A 24846-nucleotide genomic window follows, 5' to 3' on the forward strand; every position below is an offset into this window, starting at 1 on the left:
AAGAGAAAATGATTAATATGTAACATAAGCAAGATGGTCCAACATGTTTAATAGGAGTCCCTGAAGGAAACCAAAGCAACTAAACAAAAACAACTCAGTTGAGTGTCTGATTCTTTTGATTTCGGCTCAGGTTATGATCCCAGGGTTGTGAGATCAAGCCCCATGTCAGGCTCTGCCGCCTCAACATGGAGTCTGCTTGAGATTCTCTCTCTCCCTCTGCCCCTCCCCTCCTGTGCTCACTCTCTCTCTCTCTCAAAAAAACCCCCAAAAAACAAAAAAAGTTAAAAAACTCTAAAATAAAAGTATGTGTGTATGTATACACGTGTGTGTGTGTGTGTGTGTGTGTGTGTGTGTTTATTTATGTATCTGGAGAAAATTATCCAGAACAGCCTACATTGAACATATTTTAATAAAGCTAAAGTGACCTGCAAGTATTAAAGGCACAGATTAAAAACTATAGCTGAGTTCTTGCTACATAAAGTATGGAGAACGTGAGGAATATTGTTCCCATGAGTTTTTTTTTTTTTTAAGATTTTTTATTTATTTATTTGACAGAGAGAGAGACAGCCAGCGAGAGAGGGAACACAAGCAGGGGGAGTGGGAGAGGAAGAAGCAGGCTCATAGCGGAGGAGCCTGATGTGGGGCTCGATCCCATAACGCCAGGATCACGCCCTGAGCCGAAGGCAGACGCTTAACCGCTGTGCCACCCAGGCGCCCCTCCCATGAGTTTTTCCTGAAGAATCTACCGAAGACTAAGCTTCATACAACCAACAGCTTGGAAAGGAATTAACATAAAAACTGCTAGGAGGTATGCGCCATTCAGGTAGTAACTCTGAAAGGAAAAGGGAGCAGCAGACTGCCTAATATTGCTCAGGCAAGTCTTCTACCACTACATGAAATAATGACCAGAGGAAGATCTGAAATTCACATAGTTATCCTCTTAGCACATTTGAATCTAAGACTATAAATTTACAGAATAGCTGCAAACCAAATGTGAGTTATTCAATTCCTTCTAAAACCAGATACATATATTTTTTAAATTTTAATATTCTTCTAATATTTTGATTGTGTTGACTCTTAGAAAAATTGATGCTAGCCTTAGATAATTACACTTTCTTCCTAGGTCGCTTGGTAAAGAAATGAACTGTTGCCTAACTAACGTAGAGGGGAAACTACCTGAAATGGAGCATCCACAGTCACTCCATTGACAGGATTTTTGCCCATCCCCTCCCCCTAGAGTAGACAATCACAGAGTCAAGTTTTAAAGTGCATCTTATGGAAGCTGCAGCAAGAACCAGGAAGGGATCAATGGACAGGAGTTCCTTTTACAGGAAAAGGTAGAGTTTACCACGAGAAATGGAATGATAGGGCAATGGACTGAGGGGTTTGGAGAGAGTCATGTGGACAAGACTGGATGGAAAGAAGCCTTGAAGAGGACCTTCTCCTTGCAAGGGGCTAAATCTAGAAGGGACAAAAATAACCAGGCTCTTTTCACACTACCCCGCCATCTACTGGGTATGTCATTAAAGAACAAAGAGTCTTAAAATAATTTTCAAGGCTGAGAAAGAACTGATTATGACTACTAACATTAAAGGATCAAGGTCTTATCACTACTAAAAAAGGAAAAATTATATCATGTAAAATGAGATCTTTAGAAATCTGCATGACAACTGTAGTTCCCTGGATTCTGAAAAAGCTTCTGAAAAAAAAAAAAAAACCTACCAGCATTCTGACCCCTTATTTGAATTAAGAATGAATATGACACAAAAAGCACTGTAGTCTCCTAGACCACTAAATATTTCTTCTCATGATATCCACACTGAAAATTCATAAAATTCTAAATCCAAATATATTTTAGCATACAATTCATAAACAAAGGCAAGATTTAAGCACTTAAGTCTAAGCTATAAACACTTTGCTTACGTAATAATAACTACAGATTAGCTCATAATAGCATAATAACAGGTTAACTCCATGGTTAATCACAGAAATTAAGAGTAAAGGCCTAGAAAGAGAGTTAACTGCTTAGTCTCAATGAGATATGACTGCCAGGAAAGCAAATTTACTGACGGTAGGCAAATGATAAATGGAAATCTGTACTGGAATGTGTGTGGATATCACTGATCTGATTAATGAAAAAGAATCTAATAAATTAAACTTAGTTTACGAGCTGTATTTTCTCTCATATTGAGTCCCCCAGTCCAGCAATGGTGAACATGTCATTGACTGGCAAATACACAACTAACTACACTTCTCTATAAGCCCAGAACCAATCGGCTGAACAGAATGAAGGCTTCAGAAATAAGGAAACATAGATGTTTATTCTAGCATTTACTTTCCTAAATATTGACACCAAAGAATCAAATATGTAGCTGTGAAGCAGCAGTTTATCCAAAATTGGATGCTTCATTAAAGTTGGAAATGGCCAAAAGCTGCAGGAAACATCCTGAAGGAAAATGTCTTATACAAATGACACCTTTGTAGAGGCTATGGAGTAAAACAGAACATGGTAAAAACCAGTTCTGTGTTTGCATACACAGAACACCTTCCACCTCAACAATTCTACAAATATTGTGCATAAAGGGTTGCCAGGAAATGCTGCCAAGGACTGAGAGCAACTTGAGAAAAAATAAAACTACTAGTGGCATGACTAAGTGCAGGGGAAAAGTGTCATAAAATATTTTAGAATAGCATCATATTTTATTCCTCCAAAATAGCCACAGAACTGGCCAGAATCTTAGTCAAAAATAGTCTATTGATATTGATTGAACTGTACTTCAGTCAAAGTGGCACTGCCTAGGACCTACCAATGGAATAAAGTCAAAGTTTCAGAGCTTATTATAACAGATTTGAAAATTTTTTCCCTGAAATGATGAAATAACAATGTTCAACCCAAGTGCCCAAGAACTGAGTGAACAAGTATCAGACTATAGCTTTGGATACAGGTTGAATCATTAACAATACCTGAATAGAATAGCTGGGGCATTTGGAATCAAAACCCTAACAAACATCTCCAGATACACTGGAAAGACTCATCTCAATGTGGGAGGAAAACCAACCCACACTCCGCCAATTACACAAAAAGGTGGGTCAATTGGATTTATATTTCCCCTTTCTCTACATTTTTTCCCTCTATACTTCTGGTTAGAATTTTTAAAATTCTGGGGTGCCTGGGTGGCTCAGTCAGTTAAACGTCTGACTCTTGATTTCAGCTCAGGTCATGATCTCATCATCATGAGATTGAGCCCTGTGTTGGCTCAGCGTGGAGTGTGGAGCCTGCTTAAGCTTCACTCTCTCTCCCTCTGCCTCTCCCTAAAAAAAAAAAAAAAAAAAAGGAATCTTTAAAATCCCTCCTATGTACTGTTGACATACAACAAGTACTGAACAATATATGTTTAAACATTATGAATAATGCAGTTAACTTATTTTTCATGGAGATGTCAAGTCACCCACTTACCTTTCTCTCTTTCCACCTATATTTTGGCTACTGTACTTTCACTTAATGAAAGGAAAGAAAAACCCAATACCATTCACTAATCTGTTTAATTTGTACTGAGTTCGTACTTAAATGATTCATGTAAGACTTACCTACCAGAGTTTGATTCCTTCCCACCAAAAGTAAGGCTTTTTTCTCTCTTGCTCGCTCTCCTTTTCTTTTCTTTTTTGTTTTGTTTTGTTTTGGTTTGGTTTCTCTAACACCTAGCACAACTACTCAAGAAACATTTGTTGAACTTGGGATATCATTCATCCATCTTCCCTTTGCCTTTATGAAATAAATATTTAAAAACTAGAAATCACCTGGCATATATTCTGGACCTCTTTACTAAAGACTTTCTAGAAAAGCCTCAAATAGAGTAGCTCCATATTTCCTTTAAATATTCTGTATGTGAGGCTCATCTAAAGTCATTGTGAATAAAGTACAAGACAGTGACCAACTAACTCAAATTTAGGTCCTACTGTCATCCTTTTTTCCACATTTATATAAAAGACTAAAATTTCTATGCTCAGATATTTCACAGGTAATTAAAATAGGTTCATTCAATACAAAACTCTTGATACGGTGTATATTCAAGAACTATGTTTATATGAAGTAAGACCATTTAACAAGTACACTAAATTTCTTGTCCTGCCAAGCACCCTGGGAGACCATGGACTTATTTTTAGAAGGCTACCATTGTTGAAAACATCTCGGGACTTTTTTGAAGATGGTCTTTTAAAACTGTAAAATAACAGTAGTTACAGGATCTTTAATTAGTGAGAATACATAGCAAGTTACATAAAAATACATTCTATGAAGGACACACAAACTTGATACAGCATCTCTTGCATACTGACAAAAGTCCTGATAATAGTGAACCCCACTTGCCAAAATGTTGAAACAGATGAGGAGAGTAGATCTTCCAAGGCGAATTTTCAAAGTGGTTCTAGTAGTAACAGCTGGTGGACCACCTTTCTTTAAATTCTGAGATGCAGGGGCACCTGGGTGGCACAGCGGTTAAGCATCTGCCTTCGGCTCAGGGCGTGATCCCGGCGTTATGGGATCGAGCCCCACATCAGGCTCTTCTGCTATGAGCCTGCTTCTTCCTCTCCCACTCCCCCTGCTTGTGTTCCCTCTCTCGCTGGCTGTCTCTATCTCTGTCAAATAAATAAATAAAATATTTAAAAAAATAAAAATAAAAAAAAATAAATTCTGAGATGCAGTAAAGTTGGTAGCACCAGCATCTACAATTATCCTTGCAGATAGTTTGGGCCAGATTTTACAATCTCACTAATTATTATCATAAATTATCACCCCAAATAGGGTAATCTAACTTAATCTAATTTAAGGTAATCTATCTTACCCTACCCTGACAAGGAACATGTATTCAAAGTATGGAGCTATAAAAGGATAACAGCATTATCAATAAAAAGTGAGTTCAGTTTGCAAAGAACACGAGGTACACAACGGATGGTGACGGATGGAAAGAAGCCACCAGATTCAGGACATAATTCAAAGGATACAGTGATGACCACGATAGGAGAAACGAGGGAGAAGGAAAAAGTCAATGATTATGCTGACAGGAAGTAATAACTTAACCCAGTGATGCCCTGGGTCTGATAGTCTTAATCAAGGTTGTGTTCCATAGCGCCAATAAGCAAATACAAGAAATCATTCAACTCCATTTCTGTACCAAATCTCTAAGTTTAAATTTAATTCATTTGATATTCTTTACCTTGATAACTGTACTCCTAATTGTATCTTATTACATATGAATAATTAGAGCGTGTGATCCAAATTTGGAATTATATTGGGTAAAAGTTATTAATAAGTTATTGTTTTTCTCTCAGTAGCATAGAAAAATAGGACACTTTTTAAAAGCATGTTAACTAAGAGAGTATGATATATTCTACCCTGTGAAACACAGGTTGAATACACTTTATTTTCTTTTAAAGATTTTATTTCTTTATTTGACAGAGAGAAAGAGAGAGAGCACAAGCAGGGGGAGTGGGGGAGGGAGAAGCAGGTTCCCCGCTGAGCGGGGGCCCGATTCCAGGCTCGATCCCAGGACCCAGGGATCATTACCTGAGCCGAAGGCAGACAGACGCTTAACCAACTGAGCCACCCGTGCGCCCCGGTTGAATACACTTTAAATTAAAACCTTTATACAGATGGTAACAAGAAGATAAAGAGCAAGAGCAAAACATCCAAATACAGTTATAATAAGTTTTAAAATATCTGGATATGACAACTTGCAGAATGTAAGGGTAATGTCTGTTTTAATTTGCAGGTCCCACTTAGAATACCCTCTCCTGTCCAAAGAAATGCAATTACACCTTTCAGTGCTTGTTTAAACTTTGAATTTAAATACCAACATAATCTCTTGCTCAAAAATCACAAAGCCAACTTCAGCAGAGAAAATTATCATACATTTGTTAATAAAATTAAACTGCATATAACTGGGTTGGCATTCTAAACTATGTTAGGTGATTTAGAAAAGGGAATTTATATTTGGACTGATTAATTTGTTTCTCCAAACCAACCCAACAAGCTTATTTTTTACCAAATAACCCTGAAGTAAAGAGTTTAGTCAAAGAAGTCAGCATTTAAGACATGCCTCCAGGAAGGAAATATAATTGTAACATGATAAACAGCAAGTTTCCCCATAATCACAAGGAAGATGTTCAGAATTATACCTAGTTATAGGTCCACTGCTTTCATCTTACATGAGATAAACCAAATCTCTAAGTCACTACCACTCAGTATATTGAAAGTACTTAAAGGATTATGAAAAGATGACCATGAATCTCTGCTCTGTATGGAGAAATTATCAGGAGCCAGTGACTACCCAGTTATTGCTGATAAAGGAATGTGAACTTTAGGGACTCCTCTCTTTTACACACTTACACACACACACACACACACACACACTCATAACCATACTGTATAGACCTTCGAAATAAACATATTAGTTGGCTAATTAATTCCCTGGTCTTTAAGTATATAAGGAAACTTTAAGTTAAAATCAGCCTGTAGTATTATACAATTATAAATAAAATCACAATCCACAGCACTAATCATATTTCTAGTCTAATTATGCTTACTTATTGCTTTATCTTCCTGATATTAGTAACGGTAGAAGGTTTTGTGAAAGTTTTTCATGAAGGAAGAAATACTTCCTCCATGAAGCTGGTTAAAAACAGTATGCTAGGAAATTATAACTGAATAACTTCTTTTTATAAGGACAAAATATTCCAGAAAAAGCCCTGGAATATTTATCTAATTTAAAAGCATATCTTTCCACAGAGAAACATGAGACATAAAATCATTAGTGCATATGAGTTCTTTCCCTTTTAGAGGTCAGTTGAATACCAAATTTCTTAGACTCTTTAAATTCAGACTAGAAAGGGAATGGAAAATATCTATTCATGTTCATTTGTAACAACTTCTTAGGATATTAGTTAATTCTGCTAAATGTCAGAACATTTTATGCAGCAATGAGAAATTATACTATTCAGTAATATGTTTTTACAACCTCAGATGAACCTCAACCTTGTGTAACTGACTTCCTAAAAAGTTTGTGTAAATAACACTTTGGTAAATTGAATAATTTTACTTGCACATAAGTTAGACATTCTCTAAAGCAAATAACTACCCCAAAATCCACTCTACAGTTAAAAATTTTTTACATTATAATGCAGCACAAATTAATATGTAACTTACATTCTCCTTACTTGGAGCTTCGTATAATCATGATCTTTATGAAAGACTATAAAAACATTTAGAATTTTAACTGAAAAAGCCCACCGAATTTGGGGCATAAGTTTAGTTTCTCTAAGTGTAACAGCTTTAGAAGCTGATTCCATGGAGCCTCAACAGGCCAAAATTCATTTAACAGAACTTTCAATGTAACTTAGAAACTCACTCTGTAGAAGTATATTCTCCATCTTTCAAAATGTGGACTGTCCTGACATCATCCATCCTTGTCCCACCTATTTCTACCAGCAGGAGCACCCAGATCCCATTTCATGTGAAGGTTTAAATCAGTGTTTTTCCAACCTTATATACTACCACTGAGTGATAGGCCCTAAATGAAGATAAAAGCCATCTGTTCCCTAAACATTTAGGTATTTTAGAAAATGGCAACACAAATGTAATCTATTAAGTTTCATCTTTGCCAGATATCTACAAGGCTGCATATCATAATAATCATTGTTCAGTGATTTCAACCCTCATATACCCAAAACAAATCTCTTGCAAGTGTTTGCTGCAGGACCTTCTAAGAACCAGCCCCGATGCTCCACACCGGAAGACTAAAATGACAAGGTGCTGTTTTGGTGAAGCACGCACATCCACCAAACTTACTCTGAATACAGAGTTACAGAAACATTAAGACAGTGTTTGGATGAAAAATCGTCACTAAACTGTGGAAGCCTCTCGAATTGCTATATTAACTATGGGAATGATACAGAGAGTCTAATCGAAGATTCAGCTACCATACTATATATTTACTTTCTTTTACAATTTGAGGCACTTAATTCAAGAATGGAATAATATTTTTAAATGACACAGCAAATATTAACAATAAGTTATTTCATTACTTTTCCTGTGCCTCTAAAATTCCTATATACAATTTTACATGGTTTATTATATGGTTATATTCAGGGATTATAAGAATTTCTTCAATGTTCCACAAGCAACATTAAAAAAAAGTCGACCCAGAACATACACTTCACCTAACATCTGTTTTACCATGCGATTAAGTGTAATACTTACTCCATTAAATGTGACTATCTGTATAAAGATGTTATTTTTTGATCACCTGGCTTAGTACAAAGTAGAACAGGACAACTGTCTTAAAGATTAACTAATATAACCAAATACCAATACTAAAGACTTTAAGGCTAATAATTCTTTAAGATAAAAACTTTTACAAATAGGTAAAAACGAAAACTAAATTCTGAGTAAAGACAAGTCATTGTACATTCAACCAAGATATCAATTAATGGTAATACAACATAGGAAAAGCTTATTTTCCTTTCTCTTCTAGCTCAGTAGCAGCAGATATTTAGTCAAAACCAAGTTGTACTCATTTCAATAGTCTCACAAGACACCAATGTCCAGGTATTACCACATATCATTACTACATACCACTACATTTCTACACAAGAAGCCACATTCAACAATAAAGTTCAAAATACCAAGAGGGTATCTGTGTATATGTGTGCACAGAAAGTGTCAATGATGTAATCCTAGGCCAACTACAGCAGAATATTATACATCCATTTAGGAATACAACTTAGACCTAGATATATTATAGAAGCCACAGAATGAAGGTCTCCTAGCCTTCATCTAATGAAAGAAAAACACATATAAATAGAATATTTGGTATTCAACAAATACTGAAAAGCTCAACTTAACTTAGAAAAGCAAGCAAAGAAACATAATAATTCATATGCGAAGCCCAAAGCTCAGAGAAAACAGTGGGTTAAAATCTTGGCAGATTTTAAATGAATTGACTTTGTTGAAAAATATGAACGTGAGCACATCAACTGCACCTAGAATATGTATTCTGTAAGGGTCAGAGTTCCTCAGATACAGTAGGGATTCAACAAATATTTGTGTAAAAAAGAGAGGAATTCCAGTAGTTTTACTCACCAACATATTGCCAAAAACTAGTTCAGTAACTGAAACATTTCTTGAATGAATGAACAGTTATCATGGAAATTCCCATTAAACCTACATTATTCTTTCGCCATATGTTAACCAAAAAGCCAAAGAAAAAGCAAATGTGACTGAGTAAAGGTTTTGGGTTTTGTTTTTGTTCTGTTTTGTTTTTTAATAAAGGGTCACTATGGCATGTAAAGGATTTTAAAATGTTTTTTAACCTTTCTGACCAAAATATTGAAGAATATTGTAGCTTTTTTCAAAAAACCTTATTTCTAAGCACAGTCTAACACCCCACTTCTAAGAAACTAATGAAACTGCATTTAGCAATGTTTGCTAACCTCTATTTAGTTAATGCTAGACAAATAATCTAACTTACAGCTGATTCTTTTCACAGCAATATATCAGATTACCTCCAAAAATACTTTAGAAGAAAATGACATTGTCACAGAACTCTCAAAGATACTGTAAATATATTTTGTTTACAGACTACCAGCTCATATACAAACAAATCTATATTTCACTATGATCTTTTTGTACCTTCATGGAAAGATCACTTCAGAATAGCAAAGTTTTTTATGGCTAGACCTGATGTAACCCTGAGCAACTGAGCCCTACCAGTTTTTATTATCTTCTAAGATAGAAATATTACTTCACTGACTCAACTTATAAATTGATGTATTTAACTAGAAAAGTTAATATAATTACAGAAGAAATATCATTAAAAACTCTATCCATCACAGACTCTATACAACACTTTCAATATCATAAAAATGAAAATATCATTTCTAATGTTACTTATGAAAAGACTCATGTTCCACACTGACTATTAAAGAGAGCTTACAATAAGCACAAATGACACCGAAAAAAAAAAGCCAAATCACCATGGAAGATATTATTAAAATGGAGCTCAGAATATCTTTTCTGGATAACATCAGCAAACCCAGAAAAAGTGAAAGAGCCCAGGAAGTTACAAGTTGAGAAGATAGTGCACCTTGTTGCTTTGCCATGAGAGTGATATATAAAAAGGTACTACCTTGAATGCTGCTGAAATATCAAAGGATGGCAAGAGTAAAGAATCATGTTAGGGATGAATGGAGCCTTATGATGCTTTATTAAACATGTAAAGCTTAAACTGTCAAATAAGAAAATACAAAAGACCTTACTCTATCTTGATTCTGAGAATTCATACAAAAGGCAGTTTAAAAAAAATGAAATCTAAATTCTGCTTTAACAAAGTGGTAGATCCTTTAAGGACCAAGAGGAAGGCTTACTAATGGCATAACAAGGTTTTGAAATGCTATGACATTCTTATATGCATACCTGAGGCCTGAATCATTGGGAATACTTGCAACTATTTTAAGTTCTGTAGACCCTAGAGTCTAGTCCCATTTAGCTTTCTCTTCACCCAACCCTCTAATGCTATTTTTGGCCTTTCTATGACTTAACTGTGTAAGCAATGGATAACCCATTATGCATGCTTTCCTGTCCCATAATGCACTGGGTTCCAAATGCAACTCTCAGTTAACTTGAAGTCAGGATTTAGAGAGTTATATGGGCCCTCTGGGCCCTATGTGCATGCTGCCTGACCTTGGGCAAATTACTTAACTTGTCAGGATGTCATTTACTCATCTGTGAAGAGAAAATACAAAAGTACTCTACACTGGGTTTCAGTGAAGACTAGTGGCTGACATAAAAGCTCAATAAATGATCATTTTACTAAGAATCATCTAGTCTATACAACAGTAATCAAAACAGTATGGTACTGGCATAAAAACAGACACATAGACCAATGGAACAGAACAGAGAGCCCAGAAATAAACTCAGATATATGGTCAACTAATCTTTGACAAAGGTGCCAAGAACACACAATGGGAAAAGGACAATCTCTTTAATAAACGGTGTTGGAAAAATTGGATATCCACATGCCAAAGAATGAAACCGGACCATCTTTTTACACCATATACAAAATTAACTCAAAATGGATTAAAGCCTTAAAAATAAGACCCAAAGCTGTAAAACTCCTAGGAGAAAATATAGGGAAAAATCTCCTTGACATCAGTCTTGGCAATGACATTTTGGATATACCCCAAAAGCAAAGCAACAAAAGCAAAGATAAACAAGTGGGACTATAGCAAACTAAGAAGTAGCTGCAGAGCAAAGGAAAAAAATCAATAAAATGAAAAGGCAAGCTATGGAATGGGAAAAAATATCTGTAAACCATAGATTTGATGAGTTAATATCTAAAATATACAAGGAATTCTTACAAATCAACAGAAAAAAAAAAAATTTAAAAATTAAAAAATGGGCAAGAGTTGAACAGACATTTTCCCAAAGAAGACATACAATGGCCAATGGGTACATGAAAAGGTGCTCAACACCACTAATAATCAGGGAAATGCAAATTAAAGCCATAATGAGATACCACCTCACACCTGTTAGAATGGCTATTATCAAAAGATAAGAGATAAAAAGTATTGGAAGGATGTGGAGAAAAGGTAACACATGTATGCCACTGGCGGGAATGTAAATTGGTGGGAATAGAAAACAGCATATCTATGTAGAAAACCCGAAATACTCCACCAAAAAAATGGAAGAACTGATAGATGAATTCAGCAAAGTGGCAGGATATAAAATCGATGTACAGAAATCTGTTGCATTTCCATATACCAATAATGAAGCAGCAGAAAGGGAAATAAAGGAATCAATCCTATTTACAATTGCACCAAAAACCATAAGATTCCTAGGAATAACCCTAACTAAATAGGTGAAAGACCTGTATGCCGAAAATCATAGAACACTTACGAAAGAAATTGAAGAAGGCACAAAGAAATGGAAAAACATTCCATGCTCATGGATTGGAAGAACAAATATTGTTAGAGATCTATACTACCCAAAGCAATCTACACATTCAATGCAATCCCTATCAAAATAACATCAGCATTTTTTTATGGAGCTAGAACAAACAATTCTAAAATTTGTATGGAACTAGAAAAGACCCCGAATAGCCAAAGTAATGTTAAAAAAAGAAAACCAAAGCTGGAGGTATCACAGATCCAGACTTCAAGCTGTATTACAAAGCTGTAATCAAGACAGTATGGTACTGGGACAAAAACAGACACATAGATCAATGGAACAGAACAGAGAACCCAGAAATTGACCCACAACTATATGGTCAACTAATCTTCGACAAAGCAGGAAAGAATATCCAATGGAAAAAAGACAGTCTCTTCAGCAAATGGTGTTGGAAAAATTGGACAGCACATGCAGAAGAATGAAACTGGACCACTTTCTTACACCATACACAAACACAAATCCAAAACGGTTGAAAGATCTAAATGTGAGACAGGAAACCATCAAAATCCTTGAGGAGAACACAGGCAGCAACCTCTGTGACTCAGCTATAGCAACTTCTTACTAGACAAGTCACCGGAGGCAAGGGAAACAAAAGTAAAAATGAACTATGGGGACTTCATTAAGATAAAAAGCTTCTGCAACAAAACTAAAAGGCAACTGATGGAATGGGAGAAGGTACTTGCAAATGACATATCTGATAAAGGGATAGTACCCAAAATCTATAAAAAACTTATCAAACTCAACACCCAAATTATAATCCAGTTAAGAAATGGGCAGAAGGCATGAACAGACATTTATCCAAAGATAACATACAGATGGCTGACACATGAGAAAATGCTCAACATCACTCATCATCAGGGAAATACAAATCAAAACCACAATGAGATACCACATCACACCTTTCAGAATGGCTAAAATTAATAACTCAGGAAATGACAGATGTTGGCAAGGATGGGGAGAATGGAGAACCCTCCTACACTGTTGGTGAGAATGCAAATTGATGCAGCCACACTCTGGAACACAGTATGGAGGTTCCTCAAAAAGTTAAAAAGTAGAACTACCCTATGACCCAGCAATTGCACTACTAGGTATTTATCCAAAGGATACAAAAATACTGATTCAAAGGGGCACATGCACCTCAGTGTTTATAGCAGCACTATCAACAACAGCCAAATTATGGAAAGACCCCAAATGTCCATTGGCTGATGAATGAATAAAAAAGATGTGGGGGGTGTGTGTGTGTGTGTGTGTGTATAGAATGGAATATTACTCAGCCATCAAAAAGAATGAAATCTTGCCGTTTGCAATGATATGGATTGAACCAAGAGTGTATTATGCTTAGAGAAATAAGTCAGTCAGAGAAAGACAAATACCATATGATTTCACTCATCTGTGCAATTTAAGAAACAAAACAGATGAGCATAGGGAAAGGGGAGGAAAAATTAAGATAAAAACAAAAAGGGAGGCGAGAGACTCTTAAAGATAGAGAACTGAGGTTTGCTGGAGGGGAGGGGAGTGGGGGAATATATTAAAGGGTGATGGGCATTGAAGAGGGCACTTGTGATGAGCACTGGGTGTTATATGTAAGTGATGAATCACTAGATTCTACTCCTGAAAATACTACACTATATGTTAACTAATTTGAATTTTAAAAAAATACTGGAGGGAAAAAAAACAGTATAGAGGTTCCTCAGAACACTAAAAATAGAACTGTCATATGATCCAGCAATCCTTCTTCTGGATATATACATCCAAAGGAAATGAAATCGGTATCTTAAAGAGATATCTGCCCTCCCACATTCACTGCATTATTCACAAAGGCAAGATATAGAAATAACATAAATGTCCATTGATGGAGGAATGTTTAAAGAAAATGTCACACACATACACACGCACACACACACACACAAATATTACACACCCTTAAAAAAAAGAAGAAAATCCTGCCATTGGCAACACAGACGAACCTGGAGAATGCTGTACTAAATAAAATAAGCCAGACATGGAAAAACAAATACTGTATGATCTCACATGCAGAATCTAAAAAAGTCAAATTTATAGAAGCAAAGAGTACAGTGGTGGTTTCCGGGGTCTTGCAGGTAAGAGAAATGGGAAGACACAGGTCAAGGGTACAAACTTTCAATTATAAGATGACCAAGTTCTGGGTAAATAATGATGAATACTATATAGCACGGTGACTCTAGTTAATAATGCTGTATTGTATACTTGAAATTTGCCAAGAGTAGATCTTAAATGTTCTCATCACACACCAAACCAAAAGGTAACCATGTGAGGTGATGGATGTGTTAATTAGCTTGACTGTGGTAATCATTTCAGTGTATACATACATAAAACCATACTGTACACTTTAAATGTACACAATTTTATTTCTAAGGTATTTCTTAGTCATACCTCAATAAAGCTGGGGGGGATACTTAAAAAATTATCCAGTTTAGTAACTTTACTTTTCCTTTCAGAATTTTTTCTCTACATAACCAAAATCTTAAAAATCCCACCTCTCACTTTAAGATAGAGAAAATAAAATGCCAAGAAATGGTGACTTGCTGTAAGTCAAATGTTAAAACTGGAAATAGAACCCAAGTCTCTCAGTATTTTCCAGTATACCTTTTTGTTTCTGAGACTCTTAGTACCATTTAGAAAATAATTTGGCCTTTAATGTGACAATTCTGGAGAAAAGAGCTAGGTTATTCTATTAAGGAATAACATAGCCACACATTGCTTCGTTCCACCTTCATCAGAAAAAAGATAATTCCGGGGCTCCTGGGTGGCTCAGTTGGTTAAGCATCCAACTCTTGATTTCATCTCAGAGTCATGAGACTGAGTCCCGCATCGGGCTCCCTGCCAGCCACGGAACCTGCTTAAGATTCTCCCTCTCCCTCTATTAAAAAAAAAAAAAAAAAAAAAAAGACAATCCCAAAAGCAAATTTATAGAATCAGTTATAGGGCAACTCTAGTTGTCAGTCAATGCTCATTCAATCTTATATTCAATACTCTCTATAATAATTATTTTGTTAGGTATATAAGTATTAATAAAGCTAAATAAGTCACAAGATCACTTATGTTGTTTGTTCTGCTTAAGAAAACAAATGCACGATACTTTCAGAAAATATTTCATCAAATAATTTATTTTTTAGTAACGTAAAAGTTAAAATTACCTATATGGACTATTCACGAAAGTTCTCCCTATGGTTATACTGGCTAAATAAGGAGTTATTACTGTCAGTAGGTGGTAGATTTTTGATCTTTAGTAGCATTAGGCAGCAAGTTGTAGCGGTTCATGAAACATTCAGATGTTTAGTAGATTTCTTAGTTCTAATGACTTGCAAGACAATTTTGGACACTGACTATGCCACACAATAATGGGTTTCACTAGTTTCTTTCATTCATCCTTATTTTTGGTGAGCCATCATTAAGGTGCACCATGGCAGCACTTCATTAAGTTACAAACCTTCACAGTTCAAACCCACAAATTGTAGTGATAACTAGTTAGCTCTTGGGAGGGCTGAATTAACCTAGCACCAGTTGCTGAGACAATAACTTGAGACCAGTCTCTGCTTAGTGATTCCTGAAGCATTCATTAGTTTACCACCATGTGTAACTAACTTTTAACATTCGTGGAGAAAAGTACTTCTCACTATGATTCAAGGACAGCACAAATTCTAGATGGGAGGAGGGTCAGAAACAGTCAAGTTCATATCCCTGAGCCCTCAGGAAGAAGGATTTCTCACTTTCTTGCCCTCTCTCACACATGCTTATACTTTTCTTTAAGAACAAATGGAGAAATATGCCCAATCCATATATATCCTATTCCAGTTACATTCACCATTCTGTGTCTTACATGTTTAGACATTCTGAAAATGTCAAAGCATAGCCTAGCACAGTGTAACAGTGCTGTGAAAACAGAAAACCTATTCTTTAGTAATTCTTTTAGCTCAGAAATCACAGCTGGTCACCAATATCTGAGTCTTTTTGAGTTAGGAGCAACGGGATAGTTTTGTGAAATAAGCACTAGATTTGGAATCAGAAGATTTGCACTTCAAATGCACTTTCTTACAAATGAACATATATATTACCTAGTATATAAAAAGCACTAAAATGCTTTCTTCCTTTCTACCTACAACTAGAGACACAACATAACATAGGGGAAGTTACTCAGGTATTCATGAACTTACCTCCTCCTGTTGTTTGCCTCAATAACATTCATTTGAAGTAAACAACACTAATTAAGGGTATCTGCCATGTTTGTCCCTACTAAACTGAAATACTGGAGAAGTATTTTTCTCTACAATTGTTCACAATTTAAGTAAAATCCTTATTTTCTTTTTAATCTGTTTTGCAGAATAAGCATAAAGCTTATTCTTTCAGAATCAGCTGGATGATGGGTGGAATCGTGGTCCACTTAAGGGGTCCAGATAAAGGGTGGAAGGAACTTCTGGCTCTTCCACCAGTTCCTTAGGCTCTCCATATTAACAGATGAGTAGTGTTCTCTCTTTCCTCCACTTTTGGCAAACTCAATTAAAAGACTATCAGTCTCAAATTCAACCTCTTATTAAAATACAAGTATAAAGGACAGAAACAGCATCAGTGGTTTGTTTTCCTTATCATGTAATAACAAAATTATATATTGAAGACAAAAGACAACAGCACCAGGTACAGGTGCTGTGGAAAAGCCTGTCTTGGTGGTGGTGTCCAGCAATTTAAGCACTGGAGAAAAGACTGAACTAGAATTAAGAATATCATGACTGTTGGGGCGCCTGGGTGGCACAGCGGTTAAGCGTCTGCCTTCGGCTCAGGGCGTGATCCCGGTGTTCTGGGATCGAGTCCCACATCAGGCTCCTCCGCTATGGGCCTGCTTCTTCCTCTCCCACTCCCCCTGCTTGTGTTCCCTCTCTCGCTGGCTGTCTCTATCTCTGTCAAATAAATAAATAAAATCTTTAAAAAAAAAAAATTAAAAAAAAAAAAAAGAATATCATGACTGTCAGTATATACTCTTTGGCAGACTATTAGCAACATGTGAAAGTTTGGATAAAACAGGTTTCTAGAAATTTGTTTAAATTTCAGACTTAAGAAAAACCTTCTCGTATTAGCCATTTATTGAACATTACCATTTATTTCCATTGTTATTCATTGCCATGGAGCCCAATTATTTCTTTGTTTTCTTATTCATATTTAGTCTGCATTATCACAAATAAAATAAAGACCACAAGCATGTCATTACCCTTCAGCATTTCCCAATGCATAATTCCTAATTTGCATTAAATCCTTGAAGAAATGTACACTGCAGTGAATGATGTGTCCTTCTGTAAAAAGTACTGTAAACAAAATAATTTTTGGCTCAATATATACACACAAAACTATACAGTTAAACTGACCAAAGTGCTTTTATATATCTTAGGTGTGTGATACTCAATATACTTAGCGTACAGTATTTGAGAGGAATATCATCTTTGAACATAAGACAGTAGTTTAAGAACAAATAACTTTTATAATTTCACTCATTTAAGTGAAGTAGAAATCTTATGCACCATAATTGATGGGAAAAGCTAAATAATCAATGCTGCTGATACTTAGTGCAGTTCTCAAAGGCCTAAAACCTTTCCCAAAAATCAGTATTTGAAACCTGTCATTTTAGGGAAAAAACAAAACAAAAAAACCCCCACAACTTTCAACTATTTTTACTCAAGTACAGGAAAGCTTTGAAACAAGTTCTTCTAAGCATTCTAAGAAAATTAATTTTAAAAGAGGGTGCCATGGGAAGGACCTTAATTTCTAAGAATATCAGTCTGAGAGGTAACTTTATATGAAGAGAATGTCTGAGTATCTCAAAAAAGTAAGGAGGAAAAAAGTAATTAAAAATGTTGCATTCCACAAACTGAGCATAGCATAAAAATGACTCAAGAAGGGAAATTTAATGAAAAGATTAAAAAACTGAAACCAAATTGATTAAAACACAAAGACATACACGCACACATTGCATGAAGTCATTCAACATTACATGCTGGCTGGCTTTGTATTTTCTTTTAAAATATAATAACTTCTTAATGCATAAAACAATAAAGCTCTCAATAATAATCATGAAGAATTCTAATCAAATTTCACTCTAGAGTTAGTAATCTGCTAGCATAGTAGGCCTAAATAAATGTTATGTTAAACCAGGAATCAACACATGCTATTTTCCATAACAGGAGCCATATAAATTACAAGCTCTTCTATGTTTGTTTTAAACTAGATTTGGTACACTTAAGAACAAGCAGTATTCTCCATCCAGAGTACTCTAATGCAACTGATTTTATATCTTTTGGAATTTATAATTCATCCTAATGCTCAATCTTTACAAAAAAAACCACAATAGGATCTGCAGTTGCTACTTACTATCTTCTCTTGCATAGTAAAATTGTGAGCATTTGCTATGTTTCTAAACCCACAGGTTTTACTCTGAGGTTTTAGAAAGAAGCAACTTTATTTTCTTTTGGTTATTACTCATGATTTTAGCTTACAGATTATTAATTTTTAACACTAACATCCTGCTATATTCTCATTTGAGTTGTTCTATTTATCTCAAAGGTAGACTTTATGTATTACCATTACAAAAAAATAACTATTTGCATAATACTTTATGATTTTACATCTATTACAAACACATCACAGGGAGCCTGAGGATGCATTCAGCAGCTTGTCATTCACCACTTCAAGACCCTTCAGAAAGAAACAAGGGGGAGGGTGACATTTTGCTAATGGCAGAAATAAAGAAATGAATATAAATAACAAACCTTGAAGTTTTAAAAATACAAAAGAAATTTTAAAAATACAAACAAAAATATGATCCACATGCATAAACGAGATAGTTTTAATTTGTAAAACTCCAGATAAAGATGTATGCATCTTCTGTTATGATACCTTATTAAATTATCTAAAACTGCGTTACAAAAATAAAGGAAACTACCATCTTGTTGACTTTTATAAATTAATATATTAAAATATGATTGCACCTCTTTACAGAATTCAGCTTTTCCTCAGCTTTGTGAAATAATCTGAGTATCATTTCTTTATTACTACACTTAACCCTATAAATATGCATATTAAAAATGTTTAAGAGGGAAATAATAATGATTCAACATGTTTAGAAATCATGTTGTTTCATAATTTCTTCTTGGTAGAACAATTACAAAGAAGTGTTTAAAGCTTCTGTATTTTCTTCCATAACTACCAGTTCAGATAAAAAAAAAATACTGAATGCTCAGTTATGTCACCTCCAGTCTAAATGCTCACAGCACTTGAAGCTTTTTGTAAACAATATGCCTCTATACTAAATACATATCCCTTGAACCACCACCTACTTAATTTAACATTTTTAAATGTAGTTTCAAATGCAGCATAACACCATCTTAAACACACACACACACACACACAGAGGAGTGTGCAGAAAAGGAAGGAGGTGGAGAGCAAGAAATGGAGCACGTTGTTGTTTTTCATTCATGCAGTATAGTGATGTCAGTGTCTGCAGCAGCAGCAGCAGTGGCGGCGGCAGGAGCCTTGACCTGTGGAGGCTAAAATCCACTGAAGTCAGTACCTCGCAGGATTCAAAAGAAACTGAGTAGATAATGTTTGAAAAATTGTTCAACTGTTCATGGTATGGATTTTAAATGGCTAACTAAACAGAATAGATTAGTTGCACAGTTTTAATTTGGGTAGAGAGGAGCAAGGCTGGATGTGGAGAAGTAACATAAAGGTAATATAATCAGGGAACTGGGGGCTAAAGAGCCTGCATTCAAAATCCCTTAAATGTAAGAACCTGACAAAACCACCTGGTGTTAAAAACAGCAGAAAACCCTCTTCTATTCCCAATATAAGCTCTCTGGTGATGCAAATCTGTTTGCTGCACAACCAGACTCAGAAAAGTGTTTTCATCATGATTACATTAAAATTGCATTAAACTCAGATATGCCACACTACAACAAAGAGGATAGTTTAAGCCTGATCACAAATTTCATTAAAACTACTTTATGATGGACCATGTAATTCTTAAGCAATTAAGGCTTTTGAAGGATGCAGAAAAACAAGTTGTACTATGATGTGTTGTAAGATGTTAGTGTTTATCAACAAAAGGGGAGGAGGCACTAGATGGCCATTATATTGTTGCAGCAACTACTCTTACTCTGCCCACAAAACCCTCTGTACACAATCAGTCTGAAATGGTTATTTTATGGCTGTTACATTAGTCCCTAAAAGAAAATCCCAAAACTCAATCTATGCACTGTCGAAGTTAAATCACTCAAAATTTCTCTAACTGCTGCCTTCTATTCGTTCTTTTACCTCTCATTTCATATAGCTCCAGAAAATGTGCAAGGGAGCTGCATATGGCATTAATCTGTTAGAAAATGGTGGCCTTTTCTATAAAATACAGCCAAAGATGTGTGTTCAGTTGTGGTCATTATTAGGGCGATCACGTTGTTTTCATTCATTCATTCAGGATTTGCTGGAGGATGTCAGTTTCTGCAGCAGCTGGCTTGACCTGGGGGAGGAGTGGGGGAGCAAATTCCTCCTGGTGCATACAGATTACAGGAGGTATTTCTTGGTGCTCATGTACACATACCACTGCACTACATCCTACTCTGCCACACCATCAAGTGGTCTGAAAACAAGTGCCTTAGCAACATGCTAATTACCAGCTAGAAATATTAAAAAAATAAACAAACACAAAAACACCAAAACTGCAATCCATCATAACATAATCACTTTCTCCAAGTCTAAGTCTTTCATTAAAAAGCTCCATTTAAAAAAAAAAATCCACATACCACATCAACGTACAGAGCTCCACAGTGTTTCCCTTCCAAGCAGAGAGTTTTCCACTCGGTATGATCAGTTGTCTCCACAATGCTGCAGGAGCAGCATCTGTAGCTCTAGCCTGGTATCTAATTATATTAGCTACTCTACTCTCCCTTATGAGCTTTAAGTCCCTGTTTTGGCTAATCTTCCTTTTCTCCCTCAGGACCCAACTAGATCATGCACTGTGTCCCCAGACATAAACAAAACCAAACCAAAACACAAAACATTAAGAGAAGCCGACAGCATCCACTAGCTCACCATTACCTTTGACACCTAACAAAAAAGAAACTTGAGATCCTTTAACAGCTCAACTGAACTGTTAAGTGTGCTTAAAAATGTAAGGAAAAAGTGACCAAACTCCACAAATAGGTCTTTAGAAATTTACCATGAAAATCTTGAGTTGGGCATAGACGATTTTCAGTGAAGTACTGCTCTGATGCATATGACTATATAAAGTCGAAAAAAAGGAGACCAAAAAAAAAAAAAAAAAAAAAAAACCCCACCAAAACACTATACACTTCAATTGCATACCCAAAACTGTCTCCTCTACACACCCAACAGATATCCTTCTATCATAACTAATGCCATCACCCTTCCAAAAAAGAAGAAATATATATACCCCAGAAGTCACAGACACCTTAGGAACTTTGTAGGAAAGCACAAAGAGGCTGTAGATTACAACCACCACCTTATCTGCTGCCAGAGTTCGTGTGCGTGTATTTTTAAGTGTTTCGCCCAGCTCCTCCTTCCCCCGCTACCAACAGCAAACACATGAGTGAGCTAATCAGCTCACAAACTGAAAAACCTTTCGATGCAGGCGAGTGATGGAAGATAAAATCTGAGGGGCGGCATGTGGGTCAAATAAAAGTTGCTTTGCAGTTCGCTCCTCCAAGCCCCGCAGCGACCGCAGGGAGGTGAGGTTCCCAAAGCCACTTTCACACCTTCGATAATGCACTAGCAAAGAGAAGCCCGGAGAGGCTGAAGTTTCCACGGAGGGAACCGTCGGGGAAGACGCAGCCCGGGAGGACGGAAGGGTTGGGCTCGCTACCTCTGCACACCGGCGAGCCGGGGCTCCGTCTCTCAGGTGAGTTGCTCCTCCGGTGGTTCTCGGGGGACCGTCTCGGGCGGCCCTTGGCCCTCGGCGCCTGCTCGGTCGGGGCCGCGGCCGGAGGCAGCGTCGGGCTGGGCGGGCTGGGGCCGCGGGCCGCGCCGGGGCCCGGGAGGTTGCCCAGCGAGGCGGCGGCGGCGGCAGCGGCGGGTGGGCGCGTGGGACTGTGCTGGCTGCCCCGCAGGAGCTGGTAGGGCACCGTGGCGCGGATGGGCTGCAGCAGCCGGCCGGCTCCCGCAGCCGGGGCGCAACCCACGCCGCCGCCGCCCGCACCGTTCCCGCTTCCCGCAGAGGGGGCGGCAGGCGGGGAGCCCGCGGCGCTCCGCCGCATCCTCTGCGGCGGGGGATGAGGGGTCTGAGAGGAACTGGAGGAGGAGGCAGTGGACATGGTGGCTCCGAGGGCCCGGGACGACGCCGGCCGACACGGAGGCGCAGAGCGGGAGGCGCGCGAGCGTGTGGGAGCCGGCGCGATAGTGCGTGCGAGTGTGTAAGGGGGAGGGGCGGGGGTATCGGGGAGGAGGAGGAGTCTCTCGGCTCCCCCTTCCCAACGCGCACCCCCGCCGCCTCGGCGAGGGGGGAGGGGAAGGCTGCGAAAACAAACGCCCAACGGCCCCAACCGCCGGGCCGGGCTCGGTGTGGCGGTCACGACCGGGGCCGCGAGGAGCCCGGAGCCGCCACCGCCCCGGGCATCGCGCTGACAGGGGAACGGGGCAACAGTCCGGATCACGCAGGCTCGGGGGCCGCTCGCTGCCTTGCAGGGCTGCACGCGCGGGATCGCCCGGCAACTGCAGGGAGGGCCCGAACCCCTGCTTCGGGGATCGGGACAGGAGGAAAGGGCCTCGAGGTGTCTGGCTCTCCGGGGATCCCGCGCCACCGCAAACACCGCCGCCGCCGCCTCCGCCTGCTCCTCACTCCAAATGGCAACTGATTCCCCACCCGCACCCCGCCCCCGGCACCGCCTCCCGGCGCTCGGACCCGGCAGCTGCCGCAACGAGCGTTCCCATTGGCTCCGCCGCTCTCCACCAAAACTCGAGAGATTGGTTGCAGACTAGGAGTGAGAGGAGCACTTGCCAATGAATGTGGTGCGTGCTACTTTGGAGGCGGGGCGTGAGGGAGTGGAAGAGTGAGGAGGGGGCTGGCTGTGCGCGCAGGGAGAGGCGTGAGAGTTGACAGCCTTTGAGGTGAGAGCAAGAGTTTGACTGAGCTGCCCTAAGAAAGTGGGTCCGTGCGTGTCCTGCGTGTGCCCCGACACCCAAAGACACATGCACACCACGGCAAGCCAGTTGCGAGGGCTCCACCCTCCTGCGCCGATTGTACAACTTGAGATAGACGACACTTAAGGCTAAATTTACTTTGCAAGTACACCTGTTCTTTTGGCACGTTTTAGAGTTGGAACCAGAAAAATCCATCCCTTCCCCTCTTAACTTTAGTAATGTGAGTTTTTGTGGCAAGTAGACTAATTGATCAAAAGAATTTCAAGGCGTCAAAAGCAAGTCTAGAATCTGGATTGAACAACGGGCCAATATTTTTATAAAAGTCTATCCTTAGGTTTGTAGTTATGCTGTGAAAAGAGAATCAAATCTTACGTTCCAAGACAATAACTGAATTGCAAGGGTTAACAAGGAATTGTACATCATTACACCATCCGTTAGATATATTAATGGAGGGCACCCTGTTGCCTTTCACCAGAAGCAGATGACCTCTTGGGAGAAATAAATACCAGACTTAATGTAACAATCCACTGTGGTAAATTTAGTTTTTATATTGCAGTGAAACTGAAGAGATATGAAGATTTTGGATGACTATCAAAAACCTAAGTTTACCCCACAGTAAACCAAGGTTTTAAACCTTATGCAGAAACAATTAATTTAAGGGTCTACATCAGATACTCCCCATTAATTTCCATGAGATTATAAGAGAGAAGTAGGTTATCAGATTAGTTTGCTCTTGGTGTCTGCCCACACTGACAAGCTTCCTGTGATTTTAGGTACTATATGCAGGGTTTAGTTTCACTTAGAGGAGTCATCCCTCTCTGCTTCCTTGTGCTGTCAGTCCAAAAACATACTAGCTTCTGTAAAAAGTAGATGAAACCCAATAAAAATTCAAGAATTGCATCCAGTACTTCCCATTAGGAACAGTGGTAGTTCCTCACTTTATCACACACTAGAATAACAGCTAACATTTAATAAACATTCATCACGTGCCAGCCACTGGTCTAAGAATGTTTTATGTGTTAACTCATTTAGCTTTACTATAATCCACAAGGTAGATAGTATTATTATCCCCATTATGTTCTCAGCTAAAGCACAAAAAAGTTAAATATCTTGCTTGAGATAACGTAGCTAGTAACTGGGGAGCTAAGAATCCAACCTGGGTGAACTAACTTGAATCTGTGAGTAAGCTCCCTATTCTAGCACATCACAGCCTAAAGCTGTGGACTACATGATTGGTAGAGTATTTACAACGGTCCATGAATGTCCTGTGTGAGATAAGTTCCAATTAGTTCAAAAGAAATTTTACAAGTGAAGATAGCCCACTACCTATGTTTTTCTTTCCATGATAACAGTGTATTTTAGTTATACATAAAGTAAATACTCTCAAATTTGGTGTAATTGATCTATTACGTTAGTTTTTCCACCTGAAATTAAAGACTCTTCATTAATTAGGAAATTGCATTCTTTCATGAGGAAAAAGTAAGTGTCTTCTTTGCAATGACTTTTTTAGAATATCAAAAACAAAAACCTTGACAGATTATAATATATGAAGTTTTAAAAAAAAGGCTGGTAAATTACTAAGTTGTTGATTTGATTACAGCATAGTTTCATTATAGAAATGTCCTTTCTGGCCACTCCTAAATATAAGTATGGAACGACCTCAACACATTAGATTA

At 37.8% G+C, this 24846-nt stretch overlaps 1 protein-coding gene and 1 long non-coding RNA gene across 2 annotated transcripts in view; one reads left to right on the top strand and one right to left on the bottom strand.

The window, feature by feature from the left end:
- The window catches only part of GLCCI1 (glucocorticoid induced 1), a 101584-nt gene extending 79218 nt beyond the window's left edge, over positions 1 to 22366 (bottom strand). Inside the window, exon 1 of the mRNA XM_040644246.1 lies at positions 21897 to 22366. Coding sequence (XP_040500180.1) covers positions 21897 to 22344 — 448 coding nt within the window. The 5' untranslated portion in view covers positions 22345 to 22366. The remainder of the gene's footprint in view (positions 1 to 21896) is intronic.
- Positions 17003 to 24846, top strand: part of LOC103658811 — a 175781-nt gene continuing 167937 nt past the window's right edge. The window contains exon 1 of the long non-coding RNA XR_005838593.1: positions 17003 to 21932. This is a non-coding gene — a long non-coding RNA (uncharacterized LOC103658811). The remainder of the gene's footprint in view (positions 21933 to 24846) is intronic.

Source organism: Ursus maritimus, unplaced genomic scaffold (assembly GCF_017311325.1).
Source record: "Ursus maritimus isolate PB19 unplaced genomic scaffold, ASM1731132v1 scaffold_3, whole genome shotgun sequence".
NCBI lineage: Eukaryota > Metazoa > Chordata > Mammalia > Carnivora > Ursidae > Ursus > Ursus maritimus.